This window comes from Tetrao urogallus (genome assembly GCF_951394365.1).
Source record: "Tetrao urogallus genome assembly, chromosome: 2".
Classification (NCBI taxonomy): Eukaryota; Metazoa; Chordata; class Aves; order Galliformes; family Phasianidae; genus Tetrao; species Tetrao urogallus.
In genome coordinates, this window is record NC_136814.1 from 63,865,640 (window position 1) to 63,883,978 (window position 18,339).

An 18,339-nucleotide genomic window follows, 5' to 3' on the forward strand; every position below is an offset into this window, starting at 1 on the left:
TGAAGAGTTTTCCTTTATTTTCAAAGACAACTGGAAAAGAAAGCGTCGTCTGCTGTAATCAAAAACATACCACAGTATAAACAGTAACCATTCCACTTATCACAGCTTGGTTGAGTTTAAAATTTGTGTTTAAAAGGTCCAAGATGACTGCAGTTTTACAAAAAATGGGCAGGGTGGAAAGAGTTGCAAACTTCATGTGCTTCTGGATATCAAGATTTGTTTTTATACAATAGTCACAGTTAAAAACACCCTGCTGGTAATACATAATTACACTTTATTAAGGTCATAAACCAGCAATAAACAATAAAGCCTATACAACTTGTATTTCTACTTAATCACTGACTGATACAGCTAACATGAGATAAGTGAAAAGTTCCTATGGTTTAAATGAATTCCTAAGACTATGATCTCTTTATCTGGGTATTGATTTTTTTTTTTCCTTTCCTTCTTAATCAAGACTTGTAGTGTTGTAAACCTTATAGAACATCTGCCTCACAAAATACATCGTAATAACTTTCTTTTAAAAAAAGACTAACCCCTCACATCATGTCTCGTGGCACGTTCTTGGCAATGGATGCGCCACGGATCCCCCACTGTGGCCCCTATCACTTCATCGAGATCCCTTATCGACCCACCCATCTCCTTCATATATGGGCGCGTCCACAGACTGACAAAGAAAGTTTACATTTCGAATAAAGATGCAAAGTATGCAAAACAAAAAAACAAAAAAACCGAAAAAACAAAAAAAACGAAAAAACATTTAATACTGATGCAAAAAAAAAAAAAAAAAAAAAAAAAAAAAAAAAAAAAGGAGAGAAGGAAGGAGGCGGAGGGAGGCGGCGAGGCCCTCCTTCGCCCGTTGGAATGGTGGTAACAGAATGATTTGAGATGGGAAATCTGCGGGGAGAGAAAAAAAAGAAACGAGATATCTTTTAAATCAATCCCTGGTTGTAGACAAGTTCTCCGAAACCAGTACCTGGCACCACTCCAACAAACAAACAGGGGGAGAAAAGTTCGTCGGCGCGGAGCGGCGGCGGTTCTTACTCCGCCGGTTCGGCGGGGCCCTCCGGACTGCTCTCGGACGGGGCCTCCTGCCGCGCCGCCGCCGGCTCCTCCGCGGGGGCCGCCTCCTGCTCGCCGCTGCCCGCCTCGCTTGTGGCGGCGGCACCGGCCTCCTCCGCCGCCTTCTCCTGCTGCTGCTGCTGCTGCTCCTCGGCCGCCGGGGCCTCTTCTCCCGCCGCCTTCTCGGGGGCGGCCTCGTCCGATTTGGCCTCCTGCGAGTCCCCCGCCTCCTCCTTCGTCGCCTCGGCGCTGCCGGCGGCGGCCGCGCTGGCCTCCTCGGCCGCGGCCTTGCCCTCCTCGCCGCCTGCCGCCTCGGGGGCCGCGGCTGCCGCCTCCTCCTTCCCGCCCTCGACTGCGGCGGCGGCGCCGCCCTCGCTCTCCGCCCCCTCGCCGGCCTCCTTTTTGTTCTTTTTGAAGGAGAAGCCGCTCAGCTTAAAAGACTTCTTGAAGGAAAAGCGCTTCTTTTTTTTTTTCGGGGTCTCGCTGCTGGACGAGGGGGTCGCGCCCTCCTCAGTCTTGGGGGAGGCCTCTCCCTCCGCCGGGGAGGCCGGCTCGGTGCTTTCCGCCTCGGCCGCCTCCTTCTCGGAGGCGGGTTCCGACGAGGCCGCCTCCTCCTTGCCCGTCTCCTCGGCGGGCGCGCTGCCGTTGGCCTGCACCTCCTCCTTGCCCGCCTCCGCCGCCGCGGGGGAGGCGTCGCCGTTCACCTTCACGTGGCCGTTTTCCTGCAAGACAGCGACCGCGTTACCGGGAGCGCCGACGGGGTGGCTGCCGCGGGGCGCGGGCCCGAGCGCCCGGCCTCCCTCCCCGCGCCCTCCGCCGCCCCGCACCGGGAGCTGCTCCCCCCAGCGGCGGTTTGCTCCGTCGGACGGCCGCGAGGGGGCGCCATAGTTCCACGCGGCGGCGGCGGCGCGTACCCCCGCCCCCGGCGCGCCCCGTCCGGCCGCCGCCGCCGCCGAGGCGCGGGGCGGGGGATGGAGAGACGAGGCGAGGCGAACAAAGCTCGCCCGGCCCCGGCCCCGCGCCCGGCTGCCGGTGCCCCCACCGCCATCCTCCCGGCCGCCCCCGCCCCCCGCCCTATTTGCATGTTGCAGGCGCCCGCCAGCGCGGCTGGCTGCCCCGGGCGGCAGCTGCGGGGGCGGCGGGGGGCAGCCCGACAGCCGGGCGGCGTGCGGCGGGGAGGGGGTGGCGGGGGACCCGGTCGTGGGGAGCTGTCGAGCCCCCAGCCCCGACGGCATCGCGCCTCCACCCCTATAGGCTTCGCGCTCCTCGCCCGGCGCCGTCGGAAGGAGGTGAAGCGGACGGAAAAGCCGAGCGATATAAGGTCCTTCCGTTTAGAAGCCATCGGGACGCTCGGAATACACGAGGGATTTGTCTCTCTTTACAAAAAAAAAAATTAAAAAACAGTCCCCCTCCCCCGCGACGCATGAAAGATAACCATTCAGAGAAAGAATCATTCAAAGCCAAACCCGTGTTTAAAATATAAAGAAAGGATCCCTTCGCCTTGAGTCGCAAAGATAAAAGGATTGCCCGTATTCTCCATTGAACGTGCCACCGGGGTATCAAAGGAAGAAGAATTAGACAGGATGCAAAAGAGAGTCCGTCGAAGTCGGCTTAAAAAAAGGAGTAGGTTTAATTTTTTGGAATCTTTTTTTTTTTTTTTTTTTTTTTTTTTTTTTTTTTTTTTACCTGTCCATTCGCCTTGGAGGGAGATGCGGCCACCGCTTCCCCGGGCTTCTCGGCGGCGGCTTCGCCCTTCGCAGCGGTCTTGGAGAACTGGGCACCCATGCTGGCTTATTCAACAAAGAAACTCAACAGATCCAAAAGGAGGGGAAACAAAGAGCGTCGAGTCGGTATAAATAGCGGGCGACCGGCAGCGGCAGCGACACACACACACACCAGAGGGGGAAAAAAAAAAGAGAAGAGAGAACAGAACCGATTATAATGCACTCCTTTTAAAAAAATTTAAAGTTGAAGAGATCAAAAAAAGCAGCAGCAGCAGCAGCACAGGAGGGAGGGGAAAAAAAGGGAGGAAAAAGTCGAGCAAAAAAAAAAAAAAAAAAAAAAAGGAGCCCAAGTTTAGTAAAAAGAAGTAATAAAAAATCCCAGATTTGTAGCCGTACTGTAGACAAGGAGAAAATGGAGAAATCTCCCTGGTTGCTAATAAGATGCGGAGTCCAACGCCCAAGTGCACAGATGAATGGGCTTCCCGAGCGGTGACGGCAGCCCTCCGCCCGGCGCCGGCCAATCGCCGCCGCGCCACACAAAGGGAGGCGGGGCCTGGCCGCCCTGCGAACAATGGAGCCGCGATGGCAGCGGTTTGAAATCAGCCCCCGGCCGATAATGAATGTGCCGCTCCGGCGCGGGCGGGCGCGCGGAGCTCCGCGCCGAGGAGCGAACAAAACACCCAAATAAAGCGGGGCGGGCGGGCAGGGACAATGGTGCGCGGGGCGTGCGAGGAGCCCGGGCGGGAGCACGAGCGTGAGCCCGTCCGCCCCCACCCGCTGCCGCCGTGAGAGCAACAGATAGTGCGCGAGCCCGGGGCGGGGGGAGCGGGAAGGAGGGGATTTTCTTTATTTTATTATTATTATTTTTTTCCTCCTCCTTTTCTTCCCTAGGTTTAATTGGTCGCGATTGTTAAATCGCCCCCAATTTGGAAGGTATTTCAACCACGTAGATCGGGTTTCGCCAAACGCGATCACGAGGCGCGGGGAGTGGGTCTGTAGGCCAGATGTGGCCGGGCAGCGACCGCCCCCTCCCCCCGCGCGATACGGGCTCGGAATAAAATACGCGGCCATCAGTCCGCGGCCCTAATTATGCTCCGCTGTCTGATTATCCTCGAGTTGTGTTTTCAAAGTATTTTCCGCCGCGGTGACCCACTTCCAGTCCCGCGTTTCCGCGCAGGAGCAGCGGGTGCGCAGCCCCCCGGCGAGGTGCCGGAGCCGGGGCGCTCCCCTCGGGCGGCGGCAGTCGAGGCGGCTCCCAACGATTCCCTCTCTCGAGGGTGCGAAGCTGCCATCGCTCCGCGCTGGGAAACGCTTTCCCGACTCCCGACCCCCGCCCCCCTCCACCCATACACCCCCGGTGCCCCCTCCGTTTAAAGCACTAGAGCGTCAGAGCGGCCCTTCCCCAACGCGCGGCTCATGTCTCCGTTCACGCTCGCTGCTTATAAGCGCGGAGGGAGAAGCGATTCCCATAGTGAAGGGCTGCGAAGCGAGGACGCCCGGCTACGCCGCCCACCTCCCTCCCCCTGCTGATCGCCCGGTGCTGAGGGGCTTTGTGTGACCGCCGCGTCCCCGCAGCAGTGATTTGCAGGGAATCGGTCCAGGGAATATTGAGGGTTGAGGTCAATTTTTTTTTATTTTTTTATTTTTTTTATTTTTTTTAATATGTTTTTTTTTTTCGGGAAAAAGGAAGCATCTGCCATTGCGCATCGCCCCCCTCCCGGCCCCATCGCTGCCAGCCGCTCCCTTTGTCTCGGCCGAGCAGAGACGAGCGGCTCCCGCGGGGAGCCCACGCGTGCCCGCGCCCTCCGTGGGGCGGGGCAGGAGGGGTGGAGGGACCGCCGCGCCCTGGGGCTACCCCAGAGCCGGGGCGCTTTCCCCACCGTGGTCCGGAGCCGCCTCCCGCGGGCGGCGTCACCTGCGGCCCCGCGGCGAGTGGGAACGGGGTCGTGGCGATGGCCGGAACCCCCCAGTCCGGACACGCCCGCCCGGGAAGGCGGCCGGGGCACCGCGGGTGCTCGGCGGCCGTTTGCGCGACGGAGGGGCGAGGAGAGGCGGAGATCTTCATGAGCCACTTCCCGAGGGAACTCCGAGCTTGGGGCTTGCTCTGTTCCCTCTTCATTTGGATCGTGATTTTTTTTTCCTTAATTATTATTTTGTCTTTTTCACACTAGTCGAGATACCAGCTCACAGGAGAGACCTTGAAGACTGTGCCAGGACCTCATAGCCAGCACTAGAAGCCATTCGACATTCGACAACCTGCATCAGGATTTCACCTGCGTGGGCATCTGCGAGTTCCCTTTCTGCTGTAGCAGTGTGTGGATCTCAGAGCGGTGGCACTGAAAGACTGCACAGAGCGGCTGTGGGAGTTTTGGCGGCATATGTTTTGCTAACTCGGTGTGGTTTTCAACCGTTTCTATGTTTTACAACTTTGGAATAAAGAAAAAAAAAAAGAAGGAGAAGTTTTGTTTGAAATTATTCTGGACTCTCAGATCCTTGAGTTGTTCTCTAAAGCGGACAAACAAGAAGCCTGGAATACCTGTACACTGCCTGTTGGTCCCAGTGCTTTGCAACCTGGACAGTTCTGTTCTAACAGAGACTCCTCGATGTGAGGTGCCACCACCAGATGTAACCCTGTGGCTGGCCTATGGCCCAGTAGCTGCTGGGCTGCTCAATATCACACCACACCTTTAGGACTCCAGAAGAACAGATACGCTGCAGGGGAGATTCCTCATTCTTAATCTCGCACTTCACTTTAGTTCTTGATCTTTTCATCTCCTTCCAAAGGGAAAAAAGAAAGGGAAAAAAAGAAACAAAACAAAAGAAAACCCGCCAACAACCCCCCACCCTGATTGGTGTATTGCAGAAGGACTAATGAGATATGAGTGTGGAACACACCATTGTGCTGCAGCAGCTTCCACACAAAAAGGTCATAGAATCATAGAATATCCTGAAGTTGGAAGGGACCCCCAAGGACCATCTTGCAGCGTTTCTCTGGCAGGACCAATGATGTACCAGGTGCTTACTGATTTAACGTTTGAAAAAATGATTCCACTGTAAATGTATTTTGGTATCTACCACAAGAGCTGTGTCAGCAAGTAGTTATATCCCTTGTGTACCATGGCAACATTTCTAAGAACATCAACTGAGGGACAGCTCTGAGATGCGCAAAAGTGAACAAGAAAGGGCTCTGGGTTCCCCTCCCATTGCCATACCAAAGGCCATGCCTCACCCTAGCCCATTTTCTGATCCCCACTTGCACACTGTACCCCCAAAATCGGCTTGTCAGCAGTGCTTCTACAATGACCCCTCTCAGCATGCTTTGCCCGAGATTGGTTTCACGCTCTCCTGTTGGGAAGAGCTGAGATAGGGCTGACGGAAAGTCAGGGTGGTGCTGCCCAGCGAACCCACAGAGCCCCTGCCTCCCAGCTACGGCTGCTCACCTGTGACACAGTGTTTGCTGATACTGAGTGTGTGCCTCACAGCTGCTCTCAGAGCCCCAGAAAATCCGTCTGTGACACCCAGCCCCAGCCAGGGTAAAAGTACCGCAATCAGCACTTTTAATTCCAGTTAAATGTTGAAACTTTCAGAAACTTGTCCCAACTTGTTACCTGTAGACGGGACACAAATGTATTTTAACACGTTTGCTGGCAAATGCGCTAAAATGTAACACACCCCATCAACACTGCGGGTCTGAAATCATGTTAATTAAAAGTTTTTCACTGACACTTTTTTTTTTTTATTTTTTTTAAATACACCTTTATCCTCGTCCAGACAAGCCTTTAAAGGAAAGTGAATCTCAGGGCGGTTTTGGAAGCAGGAATGCAGTGTTTACAGGAATCCTGATCTGGCATATGAGTTCTGGTGGTCCTGGCTTTGCCTCTCCTATCCAGGCCTTCTCCGAGAGGTGCTGGAATCTCAAGGCCATGGGGAGCTTCTCTCTGCTCGATCAGGGCAGCAGCTGCACCAAAATGATCCTACCAATAGATAGTGTTCCCTATGTGCTTGTCTGCCCTGCAGCCCTCTCCTGGCTTGTAATTAGGGAAAAACAGTGTAACATATGCATAAAGAAGGGAACACCTTCCTTTCCTATCAGGCTGGGAATAGTGAGGAAACATCTTCCTTGTTTTAGTTTGTATACACTGATATGAGAGAACTGGACTGCATGAGCTGAAAAATATATAAAAAAATTCAAGTTCTGAAGCTAAATGCAGATTTATAGAATAGTTGCATCTTTTCCTGATTCCAAGAAATGAATATTTCATAATATCCTCATCAACACTGAGATTTCTCATTGGCCCATTGTTTTGGTTCCTTCAAGCTTCATTTGGGCTTGGTACGATGCTATCAAAGCTTTTAACCTTTACATCACTCCCAGCCATTACAAGCCTTTTACTAATATTTGCCAAGCTTTTATTAACTGAATACATTCTACAATGTTTGTTAAATAGAATCCAGACTGTTTGAACGTCCAGTGTGCTGTGAAGCTGGAAACTTAACACAGCTTGTATGTTTTAAAAGTACCATGCAGTTTGTGTTTCTCATATCTAATAAAAATATATATATGTTCCAAACAACCAATTAACCAGGCATCAGTAACAAGGCTTGTTACTGTTGGGAAAAAAAAAAAAAAAAAAAAAAAAAAAAAAAAAAAAAAGGAAGACTTGCAAACTAAAATCAAAAATAAGAAAAAGCAACAAAAAATCCAACCCAATCCAAACAAAAATTTCTTAGATCGTAAGACACAAAACCACTCCAGTATAGCTCAAGGTCCTCTCTCAGGAGCAATCACTGCAAGAAACAACAGCTTCCACGCAGGGTGTGAATGCACCACAGAGTGACTGCTCCCTGATATGCGCTGCTCCTGCTTTTAAGAATTGCATTTCAGAAGCAAAAATTGGGCATCAGGGCTCCATTGTATCAAGAACTAAATGGGCAAAAAGCAGAGATAGAAGCCATGCAGTGGGAGTTACACACATTTTACATCTGTCAGTTCCAGGGACAGATGTTTCTCTGGCTGCAGCTTCCCAGAAGTTTCACCCAGGCTGGGTTACCACTCTGTCAGTCATTTGCTCCCTTCATTCTTGTGCTCTAGCCCTTCAGCTCCACTCCTTCCATTGTGTGTGCCTTGGCTTTCAGTTGACCTCATGATAAACCATTTCAGAGAATTACACCAGATGAAAACTACTCCCCTCTCAGTTCTTTCTTTCTCTCTCTCTTTCTCTTTTTCTCTTTTTCTCTTTCTCTCTTTTTCTCTCTTTCTCTCTTTTTCTCCTTCCTCCTCTCTTTCTTTTGTGGAGAGGAAGGGGGAGTAGCAATTTCCTGCATGTTTAGCTTCTATACTTCTTGGTGTGGCCAAACAAGCAGTAGCAATGACATGCAAACGATAACCTGATTTGGCGTAAAGGTAAGCTGTAGTCCCAGTGATGTTTGCTTTTAACAGCACCATTGCTGTGCATAATCTCCCTCTCTCTGCAACTTCTGTTCACTTCCATTTTCCTATTCCTCTTTCCATTTTGCTGGGAGGACTGATCTGAGTGAAAAATACATTATAACCAGGTATTCATTAGAGAGACACAGGCAAGTGATGTTTCATAATGTTTGTTTGAAAGGGCAGGTTTAATGATGAATGCTGTGTAGCTCCAGCATTTTTGCTCAACAAGCCAGCCCAGTTTTTATGAATTTCAGCTAGAGTGGGAGTGGAGAACACTTGAATAAGACTGTCGCTATGCACAAATGACACTAAGAAGTGTCACAAGGGGAGCTGAAACTGATTTTCTCAAATCAACCAATGGAAGGGCTCAAGCTTATGAAATTTTCAACCTCCTCTCCTCAGAATCATAGAATATCACAAGTTGGAAGGGACCCATAAGAGTTATTCAGTCCAACTCCTGGCTCGAGATAGGGCCACCCAAAGTTCAGACTCTAGTCTGAGAGCATTGCCCAGATGCTTCTTGGACTCCATCAGCATGGGGCCTTGCCCACTGCTCTGGGGAGCCTGTTCAGTGCCCAACCACTCTCTGGCAAAGAACCTTTTCCTGATATCCAACCTGTCATATATCTAACCTTTCCATAGGGCTCTTGATGTATGGAGAAAGCCAAGTGCCAGTCTATAAATTGCTGATAGGTGGAGGCTAATATGCTGGGCCTGGTTTTATGGCTCACTCTACCTGAACAAATGTAATGCAGCCACAAGGTGCAAAAGGCTAAGTCAGTACATGTTTATTATTATTATTACTGTTATTATTATTAATAATTATTATTATTTTTGCTCAAGAAGGCTTTTGCTTCAGATATCCAGAATAAACACTGTACAGTGTATCCCAAAAGCTGGCAGAAATGCATGGGATCTATATCGCCAGGTGTGCTGTTGGGGCGCAGATTTGATATCAGAGATCATCTATTCCTCAGATATACGTAAAGCTATCTAAAATAGGAAATAGAAAGCATTTGTGCCTGCCTCAGATTCTTGGATTCCTGATGCTGAGCTGTTGGGAAGTACTTCCCTTCACTCAGGAGCAGGCATGCTGACCTCTTTCCTGCCGTGAGGTGCGTTAGCCCCTTTGAAAGCTTAAGAGGCAGCCCCCTTTCATCTCGTAGCTCAATGGTGGGGCTCAGGAAACATGGCTTTAATTCCCACCTAAAAAAAAATTGAATCCCTTCATTTACCTCCCTCTGCTTTTCCCATGAAGTTCTAAGGTGAGAGAGTAAGAGCACAAATGTTTTCATTTTCTCTTTCTGAAGCTGTTCAGCAAATGAACAAGAGTAGCTCTTTGGCATGAGGAATTACATAGTAATTGCTCAAAAAAAACACAAAAAAACAAAAAAAAAACAATTCTGCAGCCTAATTGCTCAGTGTGTTCTCCTGGGAGCAGGAGAAGGCCTGCTTAAGCCCTTACTCCACTGAAAATGCTGCCATTTTGTACTTGGTAGGTCTTGGAAGAAAAACTGGCACCCAAGGTCCAGTTTTGACTGCAGTACATAACCACAGTCTCCTTTTCTCTGATCCCTCAGACTCCCAGATAATCAGTTCTTTGCAAAGTGGAGCTGGTGCAGCCTGGAACCTCACACTCCATGCAGTGGTAGGAGTGGATCTTGTGCCATGGTCCCTACCCCCACCCTGTGAAAGGACCTTCTCCATGAGCAGGGTAGCTCAGTGCCCAATGGGCTGAGATCACTGCTCTGGATATCAGCTAGTCAGGGGCTTCCTCTGTGCTTCTCCTGAGAATGCCTCAGAGGAGCTCTAAGATGAGACATGGTGCAGTGGCTGGGCACCTCTGGCTCTGCAAACCATTAGGAGAGTCCAACTCACTTATACAGCAAGTCAAATTGTTACAGTGATATGGATAAATAGGATGAGAGCCACCAGTCTAATGGGTAACACAAATTACTGTCTGTGTGTTGAGGGGATTGATGCAATATCTTAGTGTAAGGAATTAGTAATTAAAGCTTTTTTTTTTTTTTTCCCCCCTAACAGCAGCTTTAGCCATTTGCTGTATAAATGTTTCTGCATCCACATACTTAATCCTGAGTATGCACCAACTGGAACAATGGAGAGGTCATCTCTGTAGCCGATATTGCAAGAAACCACAGCTATGAGACCAAAGGCTGCATGCCATTAAATTAAGCATTGCTAAAACAAATAGACTAACAATTACAAATTCATTTGTGTGATTTAGAATGGCACATATGCTCAACTCAAGAGACAGGAGGGATTATTGGCTAAAGAGCTAGTTTAAGACAGGGATATTTGTGTCCATAATTCTGCCCGGCGACAATTGGACTAAGTTGCTTTAGCTACATCTGCCCTGTGAACTAAGGTGCTGGGCATTATCTGTAGTATATCTTGCGTGAGTACTGGAAGAAGATGTGGAGATAGGCACAGATTAAATTACTCCCTTCATTGATGATGTAAATTTTCTGCCTTGAACTCTCTTTCTATATCTATGTTGTTAAACACATCCCGTTCCCAAGCTGCTATCAAGCCACTGACAAGCAAAGGCAACTGGCAGGCTGCATGAATAAACAAGAGGTCCTAACTAAATACAGACTTAAAAAAGAAGCATGTAATAGGTGGAAACAGGTACAAGTGATCCAAGAACAGTGCAGGAATGCTGTCTTAGTGTGCAGGGATGGGGTTAGGAAAGCCAAAGCCCACCTGGAGTTGATTCTGGTGAGGGTCAAGAAGGTCTTCTACATGCGTTATCAGCTAGGGAAGACTGGGAAAAACATCAGCCCACTGCCGAATGGGACAGGGGCCCTTGTGGCAAGTGATGCAGTAAGGCCAAGGTGCTCAATCTTCTTTGCCCCAGTCTTTACTGGTAAAATCAGCCTTCAGGAACATCAGGCCTCTGAGACAAGAGGGCAAGTCTGGAGCAAGAAGGCATACCATTGGTTGAGGAGAAGCAGCATAAAGGACATTAAAGTAAGCTCAATGCACAAGTCCATGGAATCTGTTGGTACATGCCCAGGAGAGCTGAAGAAGTGCCTGACATCACTGCAAGGATACTCTTGATTGTCCTTGAAAGGTCATAGTAATCTGGGGCAGGGTCCTTAGAACTGAAAGAAAGCAAGCATCTCTCCTAGCACCAAGTAGGGCAAATAGAAAGATCTGGGTAAATACAGGTTTGTCTGCTTCACCTTGTTTGTCAAGGAGAGATTGTGAAGTGTTCATTGCTGAAGATGCTCAAAAGCTGTCTGGACATAGAAATCAGCTCTCAGTGGTCCTGCATGAGCAGGGGGCTTGGACTGGACAGTACTCACCAGGGCCTTTCCATCTCAGCCATGCAGTGGCAGCGTGTGATTCAGTGTGACGTATCATCTTCAGTGGGGCTCCAGCTACACCTGTCCTCACTTCAGGCTCTGCCTCAGCTAAATGGTTTATGAAACATGGATATGAATACAAACTTGTATGTGTGTTGGTAGAGTAAATGCACCAAAGATTGTGACACGCTTTCAGTAAACAGGATGTACAGATGCCTCCTTTATATGTTTATAGGAAAGAGAGACTTTACAATCTTTTTCCCCCATGTACAGTACAGTTTACACTGAAAAGCAAGAAAACAATGTCTGTAATAGTGTTCTTGAAATTAGTTCTAGGAAGCTGAGAAAATCATAGGTTTAATGTGAACCCCTGCCTTTATAAGTTCCCATGACTTCTCCTGTACTATGTTAGAGACTATACAGAGTAGAAGAAGTTGTGTCATAGTAATTTTTGTTTATTCCTTTTAAATTACACTTTCTCACACTGTAGTAAGGTTTCCCATTTCCTCCATGCAGCTATAAAAGACTAGCTTAAATCTGTTTAGGCTCAAGCAACACACATGGTCTTTTATTGACAAAAGCAGATGGTAATTTCCCGCACAATCCATTTCCTTTCCACTGGTTGGCATGTGAGATCCAGGGAATGTACTGGAGGATACGCTGTCATACCTCTCCCGCCTCTGGGTGCCCTCTGAGCATGGGAGAGCGCATGACCTGTGTGCCCACAAGCAACCTGAGTTACTGGAAACTATTTTACATTTGGCTTAGATCTATTTTGGCAGTCTTCAGATGTAACCTTTATTTCTTCCTTCTTTGCATGTAAATGTCCTTTTTATAGTTGCTATTCCTACAGAATTTATAGTTCTCTTTTCTTAAAGCTTCTCATTCCCGCTTCCTCATTTTTATTTAAGTTACTCCCTTCTCTCAGGCATGGTGTATTGCCTAAAATGTACAGTATGTTTAAGTGCTGATATCTTGCATTTTCCTCAAATCATTCCACACTGTGGCCTCTACTATCCAGTTTTCAGTCATCAAAGTGACAGTTAAGATCTTTTAGCTGTTCTGCCTCTTGAGTTTATGAGGAGCATTATTTTATTTCCTCATATGCTTCCTTAAAACTCTCCCTCTACACCTACCAGCACAAAGCAATGCCTGGTTACTTTGTTGACTTCCTTTTTTTTTTTTTTTTTTTTTCCCTTGGCATCCTTTTGCATTTACTGATAGTTACTTGGAGTACGCAAGCTCTATAGGGTCAGGCCTACCTATATGAGCTGGTGGTACTTTATCAGTTAGCACATGGACATAAAAAAGTGCAGATTTAAGCTGCTGAGGTGCTTTAATCTTGGCAGCTTTCCAAGGTCCTTGGGCACAGTTCCCTTTTTTGCATCTTACTCAGCACTGCCCAGGAGTACGTGCAGCTCCCTTGCTGTGTGGGCATAAAGCCTGTAAAGAGCTTTGGAGCAACAACTGGTTCAACACAGCACATGCAAGGAACAATTTATCTTTCATTCTTAATCCACTACACATCATGGGCACTTTCATTTCTTTAGCTCTGTCAGGATTTTTAGATTGCTTTTCATACAGCTACGTTCAGCACTGTTTCTTTCATAATCATTTTCATTTAAATTTTTCATTCATATACAAAGAAAAATTTCTGAAACAGACTAATAGAGCATCTGCTCATTTAAATGTTTATAAACCTAATACTGCACTCACAGTATTGAGAAATGGTGAAACTGTTTTCTTTAAATAAGAATCTTATGAAACATTTATAATCACAGGAAGTTTTTGCATTCTTAAGCCTTGTGCTGTTTGTATGTACAGTAGCATTTGCGATGAAGCCATTGCTGGTCTAGAAGCCAGGGAAGCAGCAAACATGAAGCACTTCCACGCTAGTCAGGGCAGGAAAATCTGAAGCCAAAAATGACTGGAAAGCCACAGTTCTTACTGGATGCACAGTTGGGTTTTTGGTGTCCGATGAAAACAGGTAACATCTCATTTTTAGAGAACCTCTTCTCAGCTCTGCATGCTTGCATCCTTCTTCTTAATACAGGCTGCATCTCTTGTGCTGGTAGCAAATAGAAACTCATATTTAGACAGAATAAAAATGGAACCATACCTGGATTAAATGTGCAAATTGTGACCAAGTCTGCAAAATTTTTATGGAAAGCACAATGTGAGATTTCAATTATATTTATACTAAAAAAGTCTTGGGGTATAAAAAAATCTTAGTGCTATTGAGCTTTTCAAGCAAAGGGCCAGAGGGATTACTGGGAGATTTGTATAAGGATAGTTTCTGATGGGGATGAAGAAAGATCCAGGGCTTGGCCGGGCCTGACCATGGTCTATAAGGGACAGGACCAGTAAATTACAGCTGCTCAGCCCTGTAGTAGTGCCATAACGCTGTAGTGTCAGTGTCTTTTGGAACTGTCCTCAGAAAGCACAGCCTGCTACTCACTGTGCTGACTGCCATCACAGGAAAGGACATTTTCTCTGCTTAGTGCTGTCAGGTTGCACTTTGAAGCAAATAACTTCCTTTCAAATAGTTGTAGAGAGCAAAAAGGTCACCCCCGAGCCTCCCTCTGCTCCACACTAAACAATCCCAGCTCCCTCAGCCTCTCCTCCTAAGACTTATGCTCCAAAACCATTACCAGTTTTGTTGCCCTTCTCTGGACATGCTTCAGGGCCTCAATGTCTTTCCTCTAATGAGAGGCCTCAAATTGAACACCATACTGAAGGTGCAGACTCACCAGTGCTGAGAGCAGAGGGACAATCACCTCCCTACTGCTGCTGGCAACACTGTCTCTCCTACAAGCCAGGATGCCATTGGCCTTCTTGGCTACCTGGGCACAGTGCTGGTTTATATTCAGCTGAGCATTGGCCAACACCTCCAGGTTCATTTCTTCTACACAACCTTGCAGCCACTCTGCCCCAAGCCCATAGTATTGCCTGGGGTTGTGGCCAAGTGCAGGACCAGGCACTTGGTCTTGTTGAACTTGTTTCTTTGTTTTTGTCTACTTATTATTATATTTTTTTCCTGCTGAAACAATGTGGGAAACACAATTTATGTTGCTTGGGTGTTGCAACAGACTGGTGGTAGAAGGCTGTGGTATCCAGCTTGTTGCTGCGGTCAGACAAATGCTTGGGACAGTACATTTCAGTCTGGAGAAAAAGCACACCTCCAGCCTAGGCTAAATGTATTCTGAGGTGTTTCTACCAGTTTTGTTCAGAAAATCTAGTGAGGGAAACTTCATCTCAGTGCCCCCATTGGGTGGCCTTATGCCCATGGGTTGGAGAGTTGAGGGATTGGGCGTGTAAATTATTAATGGAACAAAAGGTCCCTGAGCATTAGGAAAAAACAGGTATTCTCACCAGCAGTATTTCTGGGTGTATCATAACATAGTGCCTCAAAACGAGGTCTGGGGTGAGCTAGCTACCTCTTTCTCAAGTCTTCATAAATGGCCATGTAGAGATAGCACCTATGTGAGTGCATTTGTGTGCATAATGTGGTGCATTTGTGAAATAAATGAAAGAAAATTTGATTTTTTTTATGTGTATGCATATTTGTTTTCATTTTGAATTATGCTACTTGAACATCTCTTTATATGTAAACACTTTGCAATGTCATTTGTTTCATTGAACAGAATTCATCTGCAGTTCCTCACAAACACTATACCAATGTGATACTCCAAGCTATACATGACCAGTTACCAGTCTTCAGGAAAAGTAACAGAATATAAAATCGAAGCATTTAGACTCAATATTTCTTAATTTTATTTTTAGTAAATGGTGGTAGAACTAAATATTGAGAAAGTCTCCCTAACAGTGTTTTTAAACTTTGTATTTCAAAACGCAAATCTGTATTTGCCTACAAGTACATCTACATGCAAACATATGTTAGGCATTGACTCACGAATCCATTCATCACACACAAACCTTAACAAATATCACAAGGTTGCTGCAGTCAGAGATAAGAGCAACTTAATTCTGCTTTTAATTCTGCTGTACTCAGCATATGTGTTTACATATGTCAGCTGTACATGATATTTCTTAAATGTATTTTTTGTAAATTCAGTACACATTTTAAGGTACACTTCATTAACAAAGATATGGTTCAGTATTTTGTAGATTTTAATCAGTGAAGAAATGTATGTATGGGATGAGGAGAAAATGAAAGGGAAAGTGCTGCACTACTCAAATCACCACCATTTTTGCCAATTTCTGATACAGCAAATCAAGTCAGCTCTAGTTTCCAAATAATAAGTTTTATTGAAGTTATTGAAGAAATTACTGAAAACTTCATTGACTGCTGCACTTGAGTTTCATGCTTTTGTCAGCTTTGTTAATGATCTTAGGTAGATGGATATTGTTCTCTTTGAAGCAGTTTCATCAGGGTTGGTACATGAAGTGTGCCATTTTCTGACTATTTTTAGTGGCAATTTATAACAAAGAATACATGGAAATTGTAGAAATTGGCTTTTCAGAGAACTGTTTTGTAATCAGGTCTAAAAATCCTGTAGGACAGTCTTCCACTCCCTGTCTCAGTCTCCTCACTTTGTTGCGAATCTTTTTAACAACAACTGTATTTATTAGAGTAGAAGGAGCAACACAGTAAAGCTTCTCAGAAGGGTAGCCAGCAGACAAATACTGAGGAATGGATGAGTTGCCCCAAGCATGAGGTTCCCAATTAGATGAGACAAACACAAGAATGGGGAGGACAGGGCAGCAGGAAGCTCTCTGCAGATGCATGTGCTTTGTGCTTCCTGGGTAGGTTCCTGTTATTCCTAGCAGCTGCCATCTTCTTTACAGCCCAAAGCCATATGGAAGTAGAATTGAGGTGAGTGGAAACCATCACCTTTCTCTTCAAAATCTCAAAGCTCGGAGATCTGCTTTGGACAGCTGAGAGCCTAGCATTACTGCCACCATCTGTCATCTGCTTCTCTTCTTTATCATGACTGTAGTGATGTTCAATGGCTACAGACAAGATCCACTGTCTACAACTGAAGCAGGAGACAGCTGGGAGGGCTCACTGTCTCATACTGGCAGATTGGACAAAGAAAATGGTTTTGTTCTGTTTTTGGAGATGAACAACGAAGGAGTTAAATGATTTCCTGGAGGTCACACAAAATGTCAGCAGCAGAAGGGAGAACAAAACTTCTTTTCCTGAGGCTAATGCTGCACTTTGAGTCTAAAATCTCAGCAGCTCTGGTATGAACAAAAGGAAGTCAAGGAAAGAGGAAAAAGGATTAGTGGAGGCAGAGCATGCAGCCTCACAGCTACTCCCGTGCAGCGTGCTAATGGAAGCTGAGCTGCACAGCAGCGCGGCAAGCAGCATAGGAAATGAAAATACTGGCAGAAATGTAGCCTGGGATGATATTTTATGCCCTGTTTCTAGGTCCTTATCTGAAAACCTCATGGTCATTAGCAGATTTTATCCTCACAAAATCATAGTGAGGAACAGTTTTATTCCCATCTTGGGAAGGCAGAATCAGGCAGGCGATTGATGAAATGTGTTATCTTGGGGTCTCTGGGAAGGCTGAGGCTGGGTTCAGCAGTAGAGCAAAAACACTGTAAGTTTCAATCCATATTCCTCAATCCCTTAAATCACCTTCTCTAAATTGGGTTCTTATGAATCTGAAGTCCACTGTATTATCTGTGTTTATATTGCTCTCTGAGAGAGTAGCACGTCTCCCACTTCCTTGGCCTGAGAATTTGTTAGGAGCCTTTTTAGTAGAATTACACATAAAGGTTCAGGCCTGCTGCAAGACCTGGGAGGTTGAGGATGTTTAAGCCAAAGGAACAGCACCTTTTGCTCACCTGCCTCAGGGTATTTGGCTGTAGGAGTAGCCTTGGAAAGCTGCCCTAAGGAGCTAGAGAAGCTGAGTTTGGCATTGATGGAATGAACACTGAGAAGGGGCAATTGCAAGAAGCAGATTCATAAACATTTTATTTTAGGCAATGGATCTGAAGGAAAGTGGGCATGGTTGCTCCCAAATGATACCTCTTTTTCCCAAGCAGTACCATCATGTCATACATTTTCCATGGCTCTAGGAAATGCTGCTGGCTCAAGAGGCTGGTATAAAGGTTGGAATCCTGCAGTTACCTCTGTAGTCCTCTCTGATGGAAGAAATTTCAAGCCTCTCCCATAGATTTTCCTTGCCATTACTCTCTCAGAGAAATATTTTTGGATGCATTCTCAGCACTGGAATGTACTGGTTGTTGTAAGCTCTTGAGATCCTGTGTATTCTTGCCTTCTCCTTTTATACTGAGTCGTGGCACTGCAGTTCAGTTTGCCCACTGCCTGAGTATCCTTCCTCCCATCCCAAGAACACAGTGGCTCACTGCATATAAATCCCACTGCTTATAAATGCAGTGTTCCCGAGGCTTCAGACCAAATGACATTTCCAGGTTTAGATCTGTTCTTCCCAAGATAAGACTCAGAGCTCTGGAACCACTCTGAACTTACAAATGGGTCCATTAACCTGAAAGAAAATCACATTATTTCTATACCTAGCTTCATACCTAATTTACAACCACCAATAGATTTGTGAGAGTTCTTGCAATGTAGGCTTAGGTGCTAGCTGAAATGTGTAATGCTCTGGAAAAAGGATAGAGCATTGTGTGGGCATTAAGTAGACCTGTTATTTGTATTTCCTTACTAATATGTTGTTTGCAGGTCTGAACTTCAGTTGTTGGTTGCTTGATGACAATGTAGGCAAGCATACATTTTGTTTATTTTCACATTGGAAAGAGTAACTCATCAAGCTAAACACTGAAAATTTTATCCCCCCTT

General features: G+C 46.6%; 1 protein-coding gene across 1 annotated transcript; it reads right to left on the reverse strand.

Annotated features, from left to right (window-relative positions):
• Positions 1 to 1,040: 1,040 nt before the first annotated feature.
• On the reverse strand, positions 1,041 to 2,847 carry MARCKS (myristoylated alanine rich protein kinase C substrate; the record flags this gene model as incomplete). The annotated part of the gene is made up of 2 exons (XM_079532987.1): positions 1,041 to 1,784; positions 2,749 to 2,847. The coding sequence occupies 2 exons, from the start codon at positions 2,845 to 2,847 to the stop codon at positions 1,041 to 1,043; spliced, it is 843 nt and encodes a 280-aa protein (XP_079389113.1).
• Between the last annotated feature and the right edge of the window lie 15,492 nt (positions 2,848 to 18,339).